Source organism: Hemitrygon akajei, chromosome 8 (genome assembly GCF_048418815.1).
Source record: "Hemitrygon akajei chromosome 8, sHemAka1.3, whole genome shotgun sequence".
In the NCBI taxonomy this organism is placed as follows: Eukaryota; Metazoa; Chordata; class Chondrichthyes; order Myliobatiformes; family Dasyatidae; genus Hemitrygon; species Hemitrygon akajei.
This window is the reverse complement of record NC_133131.1, coordinates 42,271,618-42,293,471: the sequence shown is the minus strand read 5'-3', so window position 1 is coordinate 42,293,471 and position 21,854 is coordinate 42,271,618. Positions and strand designations below refer to the sequence as shown.

General features: G+C 39.9%; 1 protein-coding gene across 3 annotated transcripts in view; it reads right to left on the bottom strand.

Annotated features, from left to right (window-relative positions):
* lig3 (ligase III, DNA, ATP-dependent) overlaps positions 1–18,873 on the bottom strand; it is a 67,274-nt gene extending 48,401 nt beyond the window's left edge. The window contains exons 1-5 of one of the 3 annotated variants that reach the window (XM_073053688.1): positions 18,564–18,873; positions 5,778–6,376; positions 5,077–5,178; positions 3,737–3,931; positions 1,495–1,646 (exon numbers count right to left, since the gene is read on the bottom strand). In XM_073053688.1, the coding sequence (XP_072909789.1) occupies positions 1,495–1,646; positions 3,737–3,931; positions 5,077–5,178; positions 5,778–6,339 (1,011 nt within the window). In that variant the 5' untranslated portion in view covers positions 6,340–6,376; positions 18,564–18,873. Of the gene's footprint in view, positions 1–1,494; positions 1,647–3,736; positions 3,932–5,076; positions 5,179–5,777; positions 6,377–17,665; positions 17,877–17,903; positions 17,995–18,563 lie in introns of those variants that run through there. The other 2 variants (XM_073053686.1, XM_073053685.1) reach the window with 2 other exon arrangements.
* Between the last annotated feature and the right edge of the window lie 2,981 nt (positions 18,874–21,854).

The window sequence follows — 21,854 nt, the reverse complement described above, 5'->3', positions numbered from 1 at the left end:
GGATTCACAATTGTTTTGGTGCAATAAGAAATTATATCCTCTCTTTGGATTGAATGAAAAGTCTCACACCCAAATGAGCTTCACACAGTTGTCAAAGTACAAACCACAAAGATGCCAATCATTGGAAAATGTCTCAAGGGTTGCCCATAAAGAGTCATAAAATCAAGTGAAAATTACTAAGCACTAATGCACTTGCAGTGAATTTCATGTTTTCCTCTGATTCAATTAGCAAAAAGATTGCCGAAGAACTTTACAGTACAGAAAGTTCAAGTATACTTCCAAGTCTCTGTCAAAATGGTTGTTACGGCTAACAACATCTCAGCTTAGAAATAATTTAAGTCTTTATCCCACTGTCGCAATGAAGTCTGTTAATTTTGCTCCCATTCTTCACCCTACCCATCCTCCAAATACTGCATAACCACTCCAAAATGCTAGATCTTCCAAAACAATAAGCTTTCAAAAAAAAATTGCTCCCATTCTCAGAAACAGAGTTCAGCTATCAATTAGGACTTTCACCTTAGTTTTTGCCTACTGTGGCTAAATTACAACTTTCATTTCCAAAATTATTCAGTAGTTAAAGAAACATTGGTATTTTAGGAATTTTAAGCCTAAATTATTGCTTTTAGTGAATTGTGGGTCCAAAGCTTCCCCCTACATTTTCTCTTTTTTTACAAAATCATACAGCACAAAAATGGGCCTTTTGGGTCAATTTCCATTCCACCTATCTTGGCATTCTAATCCATTTTCTAGAATTTTGCTTACACCAACGTTCGCCATGGAGTTTTAAATATTCTTCTAAATCTCTCTTAGTTGGGAATTCCTTCTGGAATTTCTTACCCCATTCCTTAAACCTAAGCATACTAGTAATAGATTCCACTGATAAGGGAAAAGTATCTACCCACTTAAGCTCCTCAAAATGTGTATATCTCAATCAGATTACCCTCAGTCTCTCCTAAGAAAACCAACCTAGCCAATCTTTCCTCATAGCAAGGAACTTCCATCCCAGGCAAACCTTGAGCAAATCTCTACTGCATCTTCACTACTGAATTACCTTTCTTATAGTATCCTGACCTCCATAACCCTACCAACCATGTACTTATCCAAACTGCTTTTGAACATTGATATTGAGCTTGCATGCTCCAATTGTGCTGGCAGCTCATTCCATACTCTCACGATCCTCTGAGTGAAGAAGTTTTCCCTCATGCTCCCCTTAAACTTCATATACTTCTCCTGTTGCCACTTACTTTGCTGTTACTTTTAATTCACTTGGCAGTTACATAACAATGCTTTTCTTTTAATAATTGGTCTATCTATTAATTATACTTCATTTCACTAAAATTAAACTAACAGTTGTGATGAAAGGCATACGCTCAAACATCATATCCTGAACTTAATCCCCACATAGCCAACTACATCTTTCTTCCTTCATGATCTCAATTGAGTATTTGTAGCAGTTTGCCATTATACCAGTTTAAATCAAACAATGCAACAAACCTGTTCTAAGTCTCGAACCATGTCATCAAGGTTGCAGTTAAACATTCTGCTGAACAGTTTGACAATCTGTTTGTCATTCAGGTTATAAACTGTTTTCACCACACCTGGTAAAAGTAGCTTGACAGTCAGATATACATCTCCATGGAATTTACCTGAGAGGGTATTAAAAAAACTATTATTGTAGACAATAGTGTACAAATTGATCTACAAACGTTTGTATATATTTTAGGAAGGCAGGATAAGAAGGACTTGCACATCCATATAACTTGCACACCAGTGTACTCATACAATAAATTAAAAGTAAAACTGCAGATTTAGAAAATTTGAAATAAAAACAGAAGGTGCCAGACACACTAAGCAGGTTCAGGCAGCACACCTAACCTTTTCCTTAAGTTTGAAAATTTTCCAAAATTTGAACTATGAAAATGAGGGGAGCCATCAGATAACAGAGGCACACCAGATATTATGACAACACAAAATATATACCGGTAGCTTATATTGAACTGGAACTATGTTATACTATTTAGAAGGGGTGAAAACTAACCACCAAGAGTAACCAATTCACTTTTTCTTTATATTTAAATCTAATTTGTTTAGTCATTATGAATAAATTCAGTAAAAACAGAAAAACAAAAGTGATGAAGTAACTAGTTTTTTTGTGGTAGGTGTATGCATTAGAACTAAGGCCTCAGGAGGTGCAATATGATTGGAGGACAGTGAAGTTGGTATTTTTATTCACATGTGCCAGCAGGCTTTTACAAGGCAATCACAAGGTGGCAAGTCTAACATCAGTAGATGGGAAATTATTGAGAAAAAAGTTCTGATGCATAAAATTAACCTGCATTTCAGGACTCAAGGACTTTGGGATTGTTAGTATGACTCTGTTGAGAACAGATCCTGTTCAACTAATTTGACTGAATATTTAAAGGCGATCAACTGCATTGATGACCACAGAGCCATTCATATAGTCTACATAGGCTTCAGCAAGGTTTTTGCGCCACTCTCCAAAATCATAGCTCAGAAACAATGGACGACACACTTGGAAACGTGATAAGTATTGATGACCAGCGTTGAGGCAAAACGGAGAAGAGCCAATTTCCATGTTGTACCACCATGAGCAAAAGAAACATTAGTATTAAATGGTCACTGCTGCTTCTGAGACAGATATATTGAAGGGCAGACATGTTGAAGCTGCTGTGTCACAGCTCATGTCTTTGGGTGTTATGGAGTTGGCATACTCTCTCCATGATCATGTAAATTATGGTTTCCACTGTTGCTCCAGTTTCTTCCCACATCACAAAGATATACTGGTTGGTTAAATAATTTTTTTTGAGAGTATTGTAAGTGGCAAAAGAATTAGAGGGGAAAGGGATTACTGGGAATGCAAGATAGAATATGCTCCAGGGCTACCTGGAAATCAGTAGGGATAAAGGAGACATCACATCAATTGAATTGTTCTTTCAAGTGTATATATGAACCCAATGGGCAAAACTGCCTTCTATGTGGCAATAATTAAAAGATCTATGATGACATATTAATCAGCACGTGACCAAATTTCCAGCTTATTCAGACGCATCAATTACCCAATAGTATAATTAAATAATTACATATGCAAAGTACTAGCAAATAAAAAACTGTAGCGATGTACTACATACAGAACTAGAGACAATGACACGCAGTCGGTAAGTCATTTCAAGATTAGTTTATTCAAACTTCGCGGCGCTGGCTTTTAATCCCTAGCTCCCCCCCCCCCCACCCCCCGGGCAGAAATGACGTCAGAGGTGCATTACCAAAGTCTCTCCCCGCTCGCTGGCTATTTGTGAGCCGGTTCGCCTGCGCAGAAAGTGGGTCATCACAAAACTAAAATTGTACCCAAAAGTCCCCACCACAGAATACTAACCAATCACTGCTATTATAACAAAGATTTTAATAGAAGTATCTCAACAGTGAAATATTGATAATAGATTGCTACCTAGCACTGTCCAGTAAACTGCACTAGTTTCACACTGATACATCACCAGGCACTGAAATGACAACTACCATCTCAAAAGACATCTAACATAAAATTAGGGGGGGGAAATGTGGATTGCGGGGCAAGGCCATGAGTTTCCCAGAGTTTTTCTTTGAATGAAGCCTTTCATTTTGATAAGCAAAGGACAATCCCATCATTTGGATTTTTTCTTCACTTCAGTGGATTACATTTGTAGAAATTGTGTTAGAAAGGAAATGAAAAGGAACTTACCATCTCCACCAGTGCCCTTCTTCAGAAAGTCTTGTATGATCTGCGTTTTAATATTATAGCTGGGTTTATCTGCAATATTTGCACACAGTTTACGGAATTCCCGCAAGGAACAATCCTTGTGGTTGGGGTCACATGTTCCAACTGACAGTGCACTTTTGGAGGTAGAGGGTTCTTCACCAAGGGATTCTGCTTTAGCTGTAGTTATAGCAAGTAAAATTATATAGAAATACAGTTAATGAAACCATAGAGTGCAACAGTATCTGCAAGGGAAAATTGTGTTAACATCTCAAGCATCTGACTTTCTCCTTGTATAACCTGCTTTCGCTTGCAAATGCTAACTGACATGCTGAGAATTTTTAAAAATTAAAGTCTATAATCAAATTAAATGACAAATGATGCACTTTCATGGCATCCCACGTTGAAATTACAGCAAAAAATAAACGGAGCGATCCAACAGGTTTATCTGACATTCAGATCCCTCCCATTCTGTTTCTTCAAACCCCGGAAATGAATCATTCCGTTCTTTTTATGCATCTTAATCTGGATGCCTCTCTGAATACATCTTTGCAGTTCATCTCAACTCTATAGTATCACATATTTTAACCGGAGAATACTACCAATAGTAAATGCACCTCTCAAAATTGGTCACATGCAATAAGTTTGAAGTAGCTATGACCAATAATAATTATTTTGAACAAAACTCCCTCAAAAATCGTTAAGTAATCCATTTCTGGACAAGACTAATTGTGCCATTTAGTTCTGAGCAGATACAGATGTGTGAGGATGATTAAATACGCAGTTCCAATCAGAAAGTGCACGCACCAAAATCAGGAACAAATAAAAAAATTCAGCAGCAACAACTTTTCCTTTTGACTACTTCACTATTATATAGTGGTGGGTGCATGGAATGCACTGCTGGTGGAGGTGGTGGAAGCGGATACAATAGGGTCTTTTAAGAGCCTCTTAGATAGGTAAAATAGAGGGCTATGCGCCAGGGAAATTCTAGGCAGATTCTAGAGTAGGTTACATGGTCGGCACAACATTGTGAGCCGAAGGGCCGTAACGTGCTGTAAATTTCTATGTTCTATGTGCAGGTATATACAAGTGAACAGTAGTCAAAAAGAAACTTAAAAGTTGTCTAATATGAACTAATCTGCAGTACCTCTTCTCTACCAACTGATGTCATCTGAGACCTGATAGTCATAAATAAAATCTTAATTTTTTTCTGCAAGCCTGCACCTGCTAGAATTTCTTGAAAGAAGAACGTATGAAGTGAAGGAAAGTACTTCACAAAGACTATTGCCACGGAAGAATAACAGCAAAGGAGTATACATCTTTACCAGAGAAGCCAGAGAATTTACGAGGTGATGGAGTGGCTGCAGTTGGGTTACTTTGGGAGGGCTTGACTTTGGAAGATAACAAGCCATTCTTGACTGCAAGCTCTAGAAGAAAGATAAAAGCTGTATTAGTACTTTTTCATGAAGCATACCTACCAATCTTTAAAATCACAATCCAAGACTCATGTTATTTATAAGCTAGGAAAGCCATGTTCCTAAACATGTATGTTCCTGGAAATTAATCACTGACATCAGCACAAAAGATCCTGTGAAGAGTCAGACAAGCAGCCTATTCTCACTTTCTGCTTCCAAGGAAGTTGTCCCAACTTATTTCACTTCTTATCATGTGAAAGCACAGTGAGCCAAAAAAAAAAAACAGTATTTGGCATAAGGGACATTGTAACTCTCAATAGACATCCATACTTTCTAATTAAAGTTTTGGGCAGTAATCAGGACAAGAACCATGAATATTTGCCCTCCTAATCTTCAGCACAGGGACAACACTGCCAAATGCAAAGTCGCATCTTCATCTTCAGCTCAATTCTAGCCTCTTACGAAATGCAGAACTTCAAATCCATCCAGTTCATTGACGGCTAAGAAAAAGGAATTCATTCTACCCATTAACCCACTGGATTTAAAAATCACAAAGACCACTGCATGAATCCATCTAATAATGCAATCTATTGTCAAGATCTTGCTCTGACCTTTAATGTGTTGGTTGATCAAATCTCTCTCAGGATCTTGAAGTTCTTCATAACCTTCCAGATCAGTTAAGTCATCAATTTTCTTGGTGCTTAGTCGGGCTCTTTCCAGCTTCTCAAACATGCATTTAATGTGATACCATTCCTTCATCTCGGCTCCCTCAGAAAACGGGTTTGGCACAATCCTTCCAATCCGCACTGATCCCTTAGGGAGTTTCTCCCTGCACTTCCTGCAGCCAGCTGTGCCACGCTTTGCATAGTCCACACAATATCGCTGCTCCGGCATTTTGGCTTTTGGTATTAAAAATGTGCAACTAGGAGCCCAAGAGAATGTCACCAAGGTTGGGCTGAATGCACAATGCCTCACACCTTGCTCTGTTGGCAGCCAGTTACTGTTAACAACCAAACGTGCAGAGGAGGGATGAACAAGTTGAAAATATGTAATAGAAAACGAGGAGGAAATGCTTTGGCTTTCAGCTGCCAAAGTATCTAGCTGACTTTGTACAGGAAGAGTCTTCTCTAGTCGACGCAAGACTTGCGTAAAATATGAAAGCAGCCTGTACATGGAGGTTTCATGTCAGTTATTTGATCATCTGCAACACCTGGAAGGGAGAGAGAAAAACTTAAAATAAGGTATTTATCTTTAAAGTAATTTCCATTGCAGAAGAAAAGCTGATTGATTATAGCAGCATTTGACTAATAATTAACAATTGGCCACCATTTTCAATGCTAATTACACTTAAACTTGCCACATTGCAGAGCTGGTAACAATTTACAAAAGCGCATTTCTCAAATAGCAAATTAATGCCGCAATAGCCAATGTACAGCAGGATATCAAGTCATTCACACATGCCCTGATGTACATTCCAATCTTCAAAGAGATTGACAATTCCAATGTTGGCAAGGGTAAACCATGTTAATTTATTTTCAGATACATGGTTAACAGTTCCAATCATCACTGTTCAACTTCACATCTTCGAGAAAATAATAAACCAAGTAATGTTACATTAATTTCTGTAGCAAACCAGTCAAAAAATCTCAACATTAAGGCTAGTTTTAAAGAAATTTGTTAAGCACTGACCCGGCAAAAAAATATTTTGTCAGTTTTTCACAAACATAAATCTCATCTGTTTAGTTCTGCCTAAAGACAGAAATTGAGACTGTGGGATACAGCCATCCAATGTCATCCTTGCTCAGTGCTCAAAATAGCACTTTCACAAAATGATATGCTGATTCAGTGTTGACATCATACACAATAAACATTAAGGGCCTTAGAAGTCTTGATAAAGCAATATATACATTCAAATTCATAATCCTTTGAAAATGATGACACAGGCAGATAGGGGAATGATGTTAGCTTTTAGGTAGAGGTATTGAGTTGAAGAGTTGAAATGTCATGTTCCATTGAACAAGGCATTGGGTGGCTATGCTGTGTGCAGCTCTGGTCACTACAACACAGCAAGCACGTGGTACTGCTAGAGAGAATGGGGATTCACTAAGCTGTTGCCTAGAATAGAGTCTAGGATTTTTCTCACTGGTGCACAGGAGGCTGAGCAGTGATTTAATAGAGGTTTATGAAATTATGAGGGGCAGAAACAAGGTAGTTCCACCGATTCCCCACCACCCCTTTCCCAAAGGTGGAAGCTCCAATGCTAGAAGAAATGTCTGAGGCAGGTACAAAAACATTTAAAAAACATTTGGACAGGTACATGAATAGGAAAGACTTAGAGCAGGAGTTCTCCACCTGGGGTCCACAGACCCCTCAGTTAATGGTAGGGGTTCGTGACATAAAAAAGTTTCGGAACCCCTAGTTTATAGGGTTATGGGTCAAATGCACGCAAATGGTACCATCTTAAATGAGCATCTTGCTCAGTACAGACAAGTTGGACTAAAGGTCTTGTTTCAGTGCTATAAAGGAGTTTACAACTCGAGGACATAGGCTTATGGTGTAAGGAAAACATTTAAAGGATCTGAAGGGTTTGGTTTTCCACATAGAGGATGGTAGGTGCATGGAGCAAGCTGCCAGAGGTGGTAGAGGCAGGTGGAATTACAATAGTTAAAAAGTATTTGCACAGGTACATGATAGGAAAGGAGAGGGATATGGGCCAAATGCAGGAAAATGGGGTAGATAAGCATTTCAGTTAGCATTGTTATGTACCAGCAGCAATAGATCACAAATTAAGTCAGGTTTTAATGTTAAAACCACTATATTTATTAGCATCTACTCAAAAATAAAGAAAATTAAATGAAATTAACAGAAGTTAACAGTGTTATGTGTGTGTGGCTCCCAAACTGTCAAGCGTAGGAACAGTTCTTAAAGTCTTAAGATGGCAAACTAGAAAGGTCCAGTAATCCACGGAATAAGTGAGGGGAGGGATTGGTAAATCCACGTTAAAACGTAGAGAGGAGACGATCATGAAGAATTCCACAGGTTCCACGCTGGGAAAACGAAGTAACAGTCGCTGAAGATCTTATCTGTCAAGTCATCACGAAATCCACGTAGAAATATCACAAGGTGACAAGTCACTGAATATACCCTAGCATAAGTGGTTACCACATAACATACCTGAAACCATGTAAGGGTTAACAAAAGTGGTCGCCACAGGATACTCCCAACAAAATCCACGTATGGATCACACTAAGTGACAGTTACACATCCAATGTGCATTGTGTGCTGTTAATCAACCCAATCCTTTGGGCAAGGGAAAGTACCAGACTTTATCTGTTGTTGCAGCAAGCTCCTGCCAGCAGCTTGCAGTCCAAAACTTCCACTCTCTCTATCCTTCTCTCCGAAAGTCCCAGCGGTCTGTCACAGCTTGTTATACTGACATCATAGTCCTGCCTCATCCAGGTGTTTTAAAGTGACACCCACAGTAAACAAAACCGTGGTCAGGTAACAGCATGGATGAGTCAGAGCTGAAGGTCAGGGTTCTGTGCTATACTACTCTATCAGTCCAATACTCGGGAAGTTAGTTGTTGTTGGACAAAGGGAGTAATATTAATGTACCTTTCTTGACACAACCTCAGATAATTACATCTTAGCTCAAGTTGCTAGCATCATATCAGCTAATGAAACTTGTACCTTTCAGTCTATACATTTCAAACTGGTGAATCGCAAGGGATTTGGGTCAGCTAGCACTGTGCAGGAAGCATAAACTATAGATCACAAATAAAATTGATACTAATAAATCCAATATGAAATCAGTAAAATCATTAACTAATAAGAATGTGGAAACCACTATTATACAGTATAAAATACTGTATAATATTTTATACAGTAAAGAGTAAATTGATAGGAATAATAAAGCAAGAAGCCAGATGCTAAGATTGGTATCCAGATCAATGGATTTTTGGACTGGCCAAGCAAATATACTGTAGTACAAAGGCAACATGAGTGAATCTGCAGATGCTGGAATTAAATAAAAAACACAAAATGCTGGCAGAACTCAGCAGGCCAGACAGCATCTATGGCAGGAGGTAGTGACGACGTTTCGGGCCAAAACCCTTCATCAGGAGTCATGAACCCTCCTGATGAAGGGTTTCGGCCTGAAACGTCGTCACTACCTCCTCCCATAGATGCTATCTGGCCTGCTGAGTTCTGCCAGCATTTTGTGTTTTTATACTGTAGTACAACACTGATGAACTAGTATGCTTGCGATTTTGGTGGTGTTAGACCAACACATTTTCTAGGCTATTAGATGTTAATCTAATAACTCAACAAACTTTTAATATTTTTTTAAAATCATTTTACACAACGGTGTAGTAATTTTTCCAGTAAACCCAGTGAGTTTAAAGGGAACAGGGAATACAGGGCACCTTGGACCCTACCTCACATTCTTAGCCCAACCCTAACCATACATCCTGGACTGTCAAGTCACACACTGAGCCAGAGGCTAAACCATCAGGATTTCAAATTAATCCCATTTCTCTAAATTGGATGAGATCATGAAAGTTGCACTGATTAGTTAGAAATTAGTCCTAGATCTTAGTCAGATTTAGTCAGTGAGCATACATTTATATTATAGATTCAAAACATGCTGGATCACAGAAGTTGTCAGACCACAAAATTCTTATTAATTTATGATTTAGACAACAAGTAGGATATATATTCAAGAATTGATATTTTTGGTCTTTAATTTTGGTTCCACTCAGGGCACCTTTGTGATTTTTATAAATGCATTTGGCTAAAAATGTTTATTTGCTATCAGATGAATAATTCAGTTAATAAGACAAGTCAACTTTTAGTCTCTGTGACTACAGCTAATTCAAAACATTGCACAAATTCATTGTTTGCATCTAGCTACTTCTCCCTTATAAAGATGTCTGTTAAATTTATCATCAATAGTATTTGTTTAATAAAGCACCAGTGTGAGTGACAAGTCTGCTTCCAAGGAAATAGTCATTTTAAGCCCAGAAACAGCATAATCTTCTGTCCTAGCAATAAGCATATTACATCTTTGAATACTGGGGCAGAAGATTACCACTTCGCATTGTGATTTACAGAACCAGTTCATAGACATAATACCTTTGGATTTTTTTTTGTATAAATGCACTGAGGACATTGCTGTAGAGAGGAAATTGTATATACAGTATTAACAAATTCCCATCTCAATATTACTCCACTTTCATTCTTGGAGAACGGAAACACGGCTCTCATAACTAGGTCACTGCATATTGCAGGGTTTATCAAGGTCAGGGACATTGTTTTTTAAAAATTATTTACCATGCTTTCACAGATCATTTTTAGAATCCACTGGCAGATACAGTCAGCCGGCCCTCCTTATCTGTGGGAGATTGGTTCCGGGACCCCCTCCCGCAGATACTAAAAAACGCGGATGCTCAAGTCGGTGGACTTTAGGACCCGGCAGAGCTCGGGACCCGCTGCCCACAGTGTTTCTGTTCTGGAAAACGATCACAATTGAATAATAAAATGGAAATAATAAAGCGATCGGAAAGAGGTGAAACACCATCGGTCATTGGAAAAGCGTTAGGTTACAGACAGTCAACGATCGGAACAATTTTAAGGAATAAAGTGAGAATAATGGCACATGTGAAGGCCCTGCCCCGATGAAAGCTACAATCATTACTAAGCAACGCAGTGGTTTAATTATTGAAATACACACGTTTCTTAAATATTTTATATGCATAGAAAGGTAAAATATATACTATATACTAAGACAAACATTTGACTAACTGACACTAAATAATACCTGATGTACCTGTTCCGACTTAGAGAACTTCCGTTTTTTTTCAATTTCTGATCCATGGTAACCTACGCACATCCTCCTGTATACTTTAAATTATCTCTAGATTATTTATAATACCTAATACAATGTAAATGCTATGTAAATAGTTGTACTGTATTGTTTAGGGAATAATGACAAGAAAAAAGTCCGTACATGCTCAAACAACAAGTGCTGGAGACAGAACTTCCGGGTTTTCCCGATCCGCGGCTGGTTGAATCCATGCACTGGGACCCCGCGGATGAGGAGGGCTGACTGTACTTTCTGTCAAGTTAGAACTCATGTTCCAGAGCTCCCCCCACAGGGGCTCAGATGAAACAACTGAGAGGTCCACCCACTTGATTCAATGTGGCCCCTGTGTGCGCCGATGACTGAACAAACATCTTAAATTTTAACAGTCTTTTAATTTTGTGACAGCTTGTTCATTTTTATACTTCACGACAGCAGATCTGAACTTGTCAAATTATACTGAGCAACTCTTAAATCCAACCAACAGTTTGCCAGTGATCACAGAATTATTCACTTTGTTGTATTTTAAATGTAACTAAATTATTTCTTGCAGGTATATTAGTTTTCTTTCACATAACTTCACAATTCCTTGTCTGTCCACATTCATTTACTTTATTTTACTCCCCCACCAAAATCAAATAAAATCATGCACATCAAACAAAAATGAGATCAGTTATTTTAACAAATGTGCAAAACTCCAAAAGGAAAATGTTAATTCTCAATGGCTGCCATTAATTGCCAGCAACACGTCTTCAATGTTTTAAACAAAAATTCCTTTCTGGTCCTATGCTCAAGGGGTTTCTTAAAAATCACATGTTGCTAAACTAGAAATCAATGTAGACATAAGCTGCTGGTCAACTATATCCAAAAAAAATCCTGCAGCCAAGCCCAACTTCTCAAACAACATCAGCCTTTTTACACAAAATGCATTTTGCTTTGTTACAGAAGAGCCTCATTACAATTCAACTTCTCAGCACTCCCCCTCTATTCATACACAATGATCCATCATTTTATAAGGTGAACCTACGATTATACAGATTCATTTGAAAGTGAATCTGATCTTTCATTTTGAAAAATGCATTTTTGAAAAGGCGATAAACATCATGTCAACCAACTATTTTGTTCTGACTAATAAAACAATGTTACTTCCAAGCTTTAGAATTAGACCTCCAAGAGGACCACAACCTTGTTGTGGGGTTTGGAAGCTTGCGACCTCAATGACCTATGTTGGCTGGAGTCAGAGCTTCATGCTTTGGCTCTTGGTAGAGTCACCCATGCCAAACAGGTCAAAGGGCAGAGGCCACACTAAGGGTGGCCCTCCAGGTTCAGGGATTCAGCTCAAAGCTGGTAAAATACAACTGTTACGGAAACACCAATGACGAATCCTTCTACATCTGAGTGTGACAGTATTCCTGAGTCTCCACCTGGAACTTGCATGACTGACAGTGGTGAAAACAGAGCTACTAACACCGCCAGAGACAGAGGACCTTCATTGCTGCCCTAAACGCCTGTGGCATAACGGCCAGAGGGCAGAATTACAGAGAGGCAAAGGAAATAGAACATGCAATCAGTAATACAGTGCTTTACAACTGGAGTAATGATACACTAAAATGTCGAATCTCTGAGCGTGGACTTTAGAAGGCACAGATCAATCGCTCTCCATTGAGCATCAATGGCTCTGCTGTGGAGAGAGTGAAGAGCACAAAGTTCCTTGGTATGCACATAACAGACAATCTAATCTGAATTCAAAACACCACCTTTCTAGTCAAGAAGGCGCAGTACACTTTTTGAGGAGAAAGGTACATGCAAACCTCCCCACTCCCATTCTAACAACTTTCTACAGGAGCACTATTGAGAGTGTCCTGTTTGGCTGCATCGTTGTGTGGTATGGAGACTGCAAGGCATCAGACCGCAGCACCTTACATTGGATAGTAAAAACCGCAGAGAATTACTGTGTCTCCCCCACCTCCCTATTTGTGTCATATACCAGTAGCTTTGCTGACGAAGGACCCAAAGCATTGTTGAGGATTCCTCCCACCCATCCCACAATTTCTTTGACCTACTATCAGCAGGAAGGAGCATCAGGACTCAGACAGCCAGACTCTGATAGATAGATAGATAGATACTTTATTCATCCCCATGGGGAAATTCAACTTTTTTTCCAATGTCCCATACACTTGTTGTAGCAAAACTAATTACATACAATACTTAACTCAGTAAAAAATATGATATGCATCTAAATCACTATCTCAAAAAGCATTAATAATAGCTTTTAAAAAAGTTCTTAAGTCCTGGCGGTAGAATTGTAAAGCCTAATGGCATTGGGGAGTATTGACCTCTTCATCCTGTCTGAGGAGCATTGCATCGATAGTAGCCTGTCGCTGAAACTGCTTCTCTGTCTCTGGATGGTGCTACGTAGAGGATGTTCAGAGTTTTCCATAATTGACCGTAGCCTACTCAGCGCCCTTCGCTCAGCTACCGATGTTAAACTCTCCAGTACTTTGCCCACGACAGAGCCCGCCTTTCTTACCAGCTTATTAAGACGTGAGGCGTCCCTCTTCTTAATGCTTCCTCCCCAACACGCCACCACAAAGAAGAGGGCGCTCTCCACAACTGACCTATAGAACATCTTCAGCATCTCACTACAGACATTGAATGACGCCAACCTTCTAAGGAAGTACAGTCGACTCTGTGCCTTCCTGCACAAGGCATCTGTGTTGGCAGTCCAGTCTAGCTTCTCGTCTAACTGTACTCCCAGATACTTGTAGGTCTTAACCTGCTCCACACATTCTCCATTAATGATCACTGGCTCCATATGAGGCCTAGATCTCCTAAAGTCCACCACCACCTCATTGGTCTTGGTGATATTGAGACGGAGGTAGTTTGAGTTGCACCATATCACAAAGTCCTGTATCAGTTTCCTATACTCTTCCTCCTGTCCATTCCTGACACACCCCACTATGGCCGTGTCATCAGCGAACTTCTGCACATGGCAGAACTCCGAGTTATATTGGAAGTCTGATGTGTACAGGGTGAACAGGACCGCAGAGAGTACGGTTCCCTGCGGTGCTCCTGTGCTGCTGACCACTGTGTCAGACCTACAGTCTCCCAACCGCACATACTGAGGTCTATCTGTCAAGTAGTCCACTATCCAATCCACCATGTGAGAGTCTACTCCCATCTCCGTTAGTTTGTGTAACAGTTTCTTCCCTCAGGCTGTGAAACTAATGAATACCCTGCCTTCACCAAGGTCTCGTCACTAGGTCAGCAAGCTGCTTACTGTATACTCTACTGTTTAACTATGCTGCATTCATTTTGAATTATTTTACTCACTGCTTTATGGAGATGTTTTGGTTTATGTGTGTGTTAAATGTTTTGTAGGTGCATGGTGGTCTGGAGGAACTTTTGTTTCCTTTGGATCTATACATGTACAGTCAGATGGCAATAAACTTGAACTCTCACAGAAACATGTAAACCAACGTAGAATAGAACTAGTTGGGTCCTTCCTGCACAGAAATGTCATTTCTGTTGTGATGTGGAAATAAAGGCTGAAGTAGGAGTACAAGAAAACTGTGCATTCTACTATCTCACAGTAACAGAGATCAATTAATCATTTTTCCATATCTGGTGTGAAAATCTAAAGAAAATCAAAGATTTAATGTTAAAATCCATAAGCATTGCTTTTAAAACAAAAACCTCAAACTACTACAACTTGACAATATACTTAAAAATCATAGACCATAAGACATAGGAGCAGAATTAGGCCATTTGGCCCATCAAGTCTACTCAGCCATTCAATCATGGCTGATCCGTTTTTCTATCTCCTCCTCAACCCCAGTTCCCGGCCTTCTCCCTTTGATGCCATGTCCAATCAAGAACCTATCAATCTCTGCCTTAAACACACCCAACAACCCGGCCTCCATAGCTACATGTGGCAACAAATTTCACAAATTCAACACCCTTTGGCTAAAGAAATTTCTCCGCATCTCTATTTTAAAAGGGCGCCCTTCTATCCTGCAGATGTGCCCTCTTGTCCTAGGCTCTCCCATCATGGGAAACATCCTTACCACACCTACTCTGTCTGGGCCTTTCAACATTCGAAAGGTTTCAATGAGATCCCTCCTCATCCTTCTGAATTCCAGCGAGTACAGACCCAGAGCCATCAAATGTTCCTCGTATGATGATCCTTTCATTCCTGAAATCATCCTTGTGAACCTCCTCTGGACCCTCTCCAATGGCAGCACATCTTCTAAGATAAAGGACCCAAAACTGTTCACGATACTCAAGGTGAGGTCGCACCAGTGCTTTAGCATCACATCCTTGCTCTTGTATTCTAGACCCTTCTGAAATGAATGCTAACATGGCATTTGCCTTCCTCACCACTGACTCAACCTGCAAGTTAACCTTCAGGGTGTTCTGCACAAGGACTCCCAAGTCCCTCTGCATCTCAGATTCCTGGATTTTCTCCGTTTAGAAATAGACTTCACATTTATTTCTACTACTAAAGTGCATGACCGTGCATATTCTAAATCCTTCTGCATCCTACCTGTTTCCTCAACACTATATGCTCCTCCACCAATCTTCATATCATCAATGCCTTTTGCTTCAAGAATGAGGCTTTTGAGCAATATAAGCTTACGAAAAATCATATTTGTTCATAAATGTATATGCATAGCCTTTGTCAAATCATATTTAAAACAATGGATTTGGATGTGGGATCACTTTGGAATAGACCACATTCATATTCACCATAATATATAAGGGAAACATTAAGGACAAGTTGATAAACTTTCCCTCCAATAAAAGTACTGGAAAAATTCTATGTGGTTGAAATACATGAAAATTACATCACAGAATGAGCAGACATGGAGAGAGGTAAACAAAAAGTCTTTCATCACCATATTCAGCAGATGAGAGGGTTTCTACACCAGTATCTCCACAACCCCCATTTATTCAGTTTATTCAAGTCAACTAATTGAAGGAGTAAACACGAAGAAATCTGCAGATGCTGGAAATTCAAGCAACACACACAAAATGCTGGTGGAACACAGCAGGCCAGGCAGCATCTATTGGAAGAAGCACTGTCGATGTTTCGGGCTGAGACCCTTCGTCAGGACTAACCAAAAGGAAAGATAGTAAGAGAATTGAAAATAGGAGGGGGAGGGGAAAATGCGAAATGACAGGAGAAGACTGGAGAGGGTGGGGTGAAGCTGAGAGCCGGAAAGGTGACTGGCAAAAGGGATACAGAGCTGGACAAAGGAAAGGATCGTGGGATGGGAGGTCTAGGGAGAAAGAAAGGGGGAGGGGAGCACCAGAGGGAAATGGAGAACAGGCAGAGTGATGGGCAGAAAGACAGAGAGAAAAAAGGAGGGGGGAAAAAAAATAAATATATCAGGGATGGGGTAAGACATTTAGGCAGAAGTTGTTTGTTCGTTATTATAAATCATGTTAAAGCTTAGAAAATCCTCCCCCAACTCCTCAGAAAATCCAGTAATGTGTGATGGAGCAACTAAAAACCTCAGCATAGATAAAGTTTTTTTTAAAACAAGAGCATAACTGGGAAATTATGCCATGGTGAACAAATGGACTGGATCTAATGGCACAGTAAGTTCCAGACCTTTGGTGTGAATATTTTAATCTGTTCCTCTACTGCTAGTTTAAAAAGCTGTACAGTTAAACACCAAATCCAGATAATAATCCACAGAATAAGAACCTATGTTGTCACTACAATGAATTACAGTACTATGCACAGTGCCATAAATTGTCAACCTTTAAGACACATTAAACTAACTCTGCCCTTTCAAAGGGATGTACTGTACACAATTCCACAGCACTATTTCGAGCAGAATTCTCACCACTGCCCCCAATGTATTTCCACCAAACAAAACTGTCGATCTGCTTGTTCGCACCTTCCAGTTTGAGGGATCTTGCTGTGCATAAACATGCCACCACATGTCCTATACATCACAAGTGCCCGTTCTTCAAAAGATTTGGAATTGGTTTGTTATTGTCGCAGGTAGACTTGGCTACTGTTCATACAGACCATTACACAGCGCAACAAACACAAAATGCAGGAGGAACTCAACAGGTCAGGCATCATCTATGGAGAGGAATAAACTACCATAGACGCTGTCTGACCTACTGAGTTCCTCCAGCATCTGGGTGTGTTTCTGTGGATTCCCAGCATCTGCAGAATCTCTTGTGTTTATCGTTACATGGTGCATCGAGGTAAACAATAACGCCGCAGAATAATATGTAACAGTTACAGATGAAGTGCATTTCACGTAAACAATAAGGTGCAGGATTATAACGAGATAGATTGGGAGGTCTAGAGTCCTTGGGAACTATTAACAAAGAGGTAGAAGTTGTCTTTGAGATTCATAGAACGTGCTGTCAGGCTTTTATATCTTCTGTTCGAGAGAAGAGAGGTATTTAAACTGTAAAGCGCTTTACGGCACCCAATTGGTCACGCTGCATATACTAGGCGACACGACTGAAGACGGCTATCAGGAGATAAGGGGAGTCCCCTGACACCTTATTCACAGCGTCAGGACTGAAGCTGTGTGTGGTTAAACTTTTTAACCACCATCAACAACACTGCTAAACCAGCGTGCTCTTCCTACCTAAGCAGCATCTTACCTGTCCCTTGTTTTCCCCTCATCCCCTTCTTGGAAGCGGCTACGCCACAAAATCGAGGCCGAGGCCTCCTGGCCCAGACACGTTGAGTCGTTCAACGTTAATCCCCTCTCGCATAAACAGCCACGGGCCATAGGAAGCAGGTCCAGGGCAGCCTGCAGCCCATTCTCAACTCGGGGATAGACCGCCACCCTCCCCGGCCCGATGGAGCCTCCCGCCCACCCGGCTCGCCCTCACTGACCTGTCAGGAAAGCTCAGTAATAACCGCGGCCCAAGCTCTGCTAGGCCGCAAACCTCCCCTTTAACAGCCCCTCGCTGCCGCTTTGTCTCCGCTTCAGCCTGAGTGACGTGGCCGTCATTTAAAGGAGCAAGCCAGCCAGCCCCTTTCTTTATTTGTCTACACACAAAAAACTGAGGTGCTTTTTTAATTACTAGGATTATTAATTAACTTTTACCTCGAGGGGTAAAATTTTGCAATAAAAACGGATTTAAAATATGGTTATGAAGACTTTAAAAATCTACAGATGTTAGAAATCTGAAATAAGAACAGAAGATGCCAGTAATAGTTTCAAAATTATTTATTGTCATTCCTAAGAACACAATTGAAAAGGAGAACGGAATAGTTGTTGCTCCGGATCCGATGCAGCCTATAAAAACACAAGAGTTAAGGACACAGTGAAAAAACAATCAGTATAAATAGATGAAGTGACTTTATGTAAGGTGACTGACAGGAAATGATGCCGAAGTAGTGATGGTGGGGAATAGTTGGGTAATTCTCAATAGTTTAGCATTATCTGCTTTTAATATCAAATAAAAACTACTTCATATACTGAAATTCATATGGACATGCAAATCATAGAAAGACGTCAACCTGAATTATTTCTCTATGCACAGATCCTACCTGTCCTACTAAATGTTCCCGCTATTTTTTGTTTTCATCTCAGATTTCCAGCATCTGACACTTTTGGTTCTCAAGCTGATCAAAAGTGGTTGGGTTGTAGCTTTTCTCCGATCTTGGCAACTTACTTGAAAACGCAAGAAAATCTGCAAATACTAGAAATCCAAAGCAACCCACAAGTTGCTGGAGGAACTCAGTAGGTCAGGCAGCATCTATGGAAAAGAGTAAACAGTCGACTTTTTGGGACGAGACCCTTCATTAGGACTGGAAAGAAAGGGGGAAGAAGTCAGAATAGAAGATGGGGGAACGGGAAGAAGGAGTTCAAGGTGGCAGGTGATAGGTGAAACTGGGAGAGGAGGAGGGGTGAAGAAGAGAGCTGGAAAGTTGATTGGTGAGAGATAAAGACTGGAGAAGGGGGAATCTGATAGGAGAGGACAGAAGACCATGGAAGGGGGAGGAGCACCAAAGGGAAGTAGGTGAGAAGAGAAGGTGGAAATGGAGAATGGGGAATGGTGAGGGGGAGAATGGGGAATGGTGAGGGGGAGGGGGTAATTACCGGAAGTTCGAGAAATCGATATTCATGCCATCAGGTTGGAGGTTGCCATCAAGCTGACAATGAATCGCGCACTGACGATGTTTCCTCGCATGGTGACAAAACGTTTGCAAGTAAATTGCCAAGATCGGAGAACAGCTCGACGCCTGGATAGGTACATGGAGCTTAGAAAAGTAGAGAACTATGAGTAACCCTAGGTAATTTCTAAGGTAAGGACATACTCAGCACACCTGCAGTATTGTGCTGTAGGTTTTCAATGTTTCTATGTTGTAACCATCGACCACCCGAGATACATATTTTCCGAATTATTTCCAATGATCAGAAGTGTTTGTTTCTCACTACTGGGTTTGAGTGGTTGACTCCACACAAAACGAGAAAGTACTCACTTTCCCCGCGTGAACAGAGAGACAGAGCACATGTGCAGAACGTGAGACTTTCTAGAAAGGATTGAGACTGATTCTCAGTGAAAATCAGATCAGATTGGAACATGGCAGTTACTTTACAAACTTCGGTTTAAAGGACCCATTCTTCAAGATCATTTACAAGCTCAAAGGATGGTTTACCAGATATGGCATCCCTGTGATCGTGGTGGGCCACAGTTCATGGTGATTTTCAAAGGACGGGCACTCTGATTATAGAACAGGATCCCACTTCCCGCTGAGTAATGATTCACATTAGTTTATTGTTGTCTGCACCAGGAAACAATTCATTTCCTTGCTCAAGTGAAACTCAGAGTAAGCAGTGTACTTGTAAATAATAAACATGACAATAAATACATAAATCAGTGCAAAAACTATGACTGAATGGTGCAAAGAAATAGTGAAAACTGAGGTAGTGCATTTAGAAACGCCTAAATGACAATGCTACTGGATAACAATTTTTCTCAATTTCTTCAGAATTCTTTTTATGATAGACCACGTGAAGCTGAACACAAATATAATTTCAGACTACTTGTATCACGTTGGAATTTGGAGAAACAAGAAATTACCTTTTATTGAGTATAATGCCTTTAATTGCAAAATGGTGTTAATGCTTTGCAATAGTTCAACTAAGCTAAAAATGTTTTGTTGATGATTTTAATTTTTATTCCATGTCTGAGGCTTCTTGCATAATCAGCCAGCATTGATGGATTCCGGGTTGCCCAATACCATTTCTCCATGACCACAATGTCCTGGTGAAACCTTTCACCAGGCTCGTCACTGACAGCAGCAGGATTTGCAGGGAAGATAATTAAATGGGAATGCAGGAAATGAATCTTTAGTGACACTTCGTGGTTTTGTATGCTTGAAGCATGTTGTCAACCAGCTCAATGCAGTTTGGCGTTCTTTAGTTGCCAAGAAAGTTTTCAACAACATCTTTGAATGCCTTCAATGCAATTTTCTCGGGTTTCACTAGAAGTTCTTCAAATTGCCTGTCATTGATGGCCTGTTTGATTTGTGGACCAACAAAATACCTTCTTTAATCTTGGCATCAGTTATTCTGACTTGAATTATGAATTGAAATTTAAAAATATAGGTGATGTCAAAGAAATGGTGCATGATAGGGAAATTTCATTGTGACTTTCATGATCAGCAGCCCAAGATCCATAAGATATACCTAATAGTATTAAAGGAAGCAAAATCTTTGTTGTCCAGTGTAATGGAAGAGGTTGATGAAGGTTTCAAGAATGTGGCAGCACCATCCAGAGGGGAAGGGAAAGCAGATGCAAGGTTTCAACCTGAAATGTCAACAGTCCCGAATCATCAACAATTCCTTCCCTCCCACAGATGCTGCTCAACCCATTGAGTTCTTCCAGCAGATTGTTGCCCCAGATTTCAACATTGGCAGTTTCTTGTGCCTCAGAAGTGAAAGAAGTGATTTGTTTTAAAGTCTGATAGCAGTGGAGGAGAAGCTATTCTCAAGTATGGTTTTTTGAGCTTCCGAGCACCTGAATGTGGAAGAGAATGGAAGGAATCCGCGACTATGCTGTTACCATAGTGATGTGTTACATAGTGTTACATGGTGATGCAATGCACCATGAGGATGGACCAGGATCTGTTGAAGGAAGCTAATATAGAGTTTAAAATTACTTATTTAATGCAATGAGTCTGTACTGTACGTCACCCCTAATGTGAAATAATTGCTTACAACTCAAGCTAAGGAGCAATGGTAGGTCAATTGGTTGTAAATTTGCTCTGCCATTTAATAAAATATCCTGACATGATAACTTCAACTGTGCATTCCCATATACCTGTGGTAACCTTTCCCTAATCAATTACCTATGTCACAAAATAGAAAGGATCTGCTTCCATTGCCCTTTGAAGAAGTTCCAAAGATTTAAAAGGTTACGGTAGTTCTCGTTGGATATTGTTACAAAAATAGTCTATCTACACTTATGTTAGCAATTTCTAGTGAATTAACTGATTAAGCTTTGTGATATATGAGCAGATGTATCAATGAACTTCCATGAAAATTATTGAATAGATTCTGTCCATCACACTATTGCCAGTTTCTTCCAGATTATTTACATGCATTGACTTTTACCCCAATATGCTGCAAGAGTCCTCATCAAGAATATATCCTTAAAAGTTCTCATGAATTTGGTTAGACTGTCTTTTCAGGTAATGCATTCCTGATCATAAAATATGTCTTAGAAGCTTATCAACACACTCCCCTTTATTGAGTTATTTCTTAAATTAATGACATTTGGTTACCAACCTTGTGCACAGACCACCAAACAAACATTTACACTGCTCCTATTG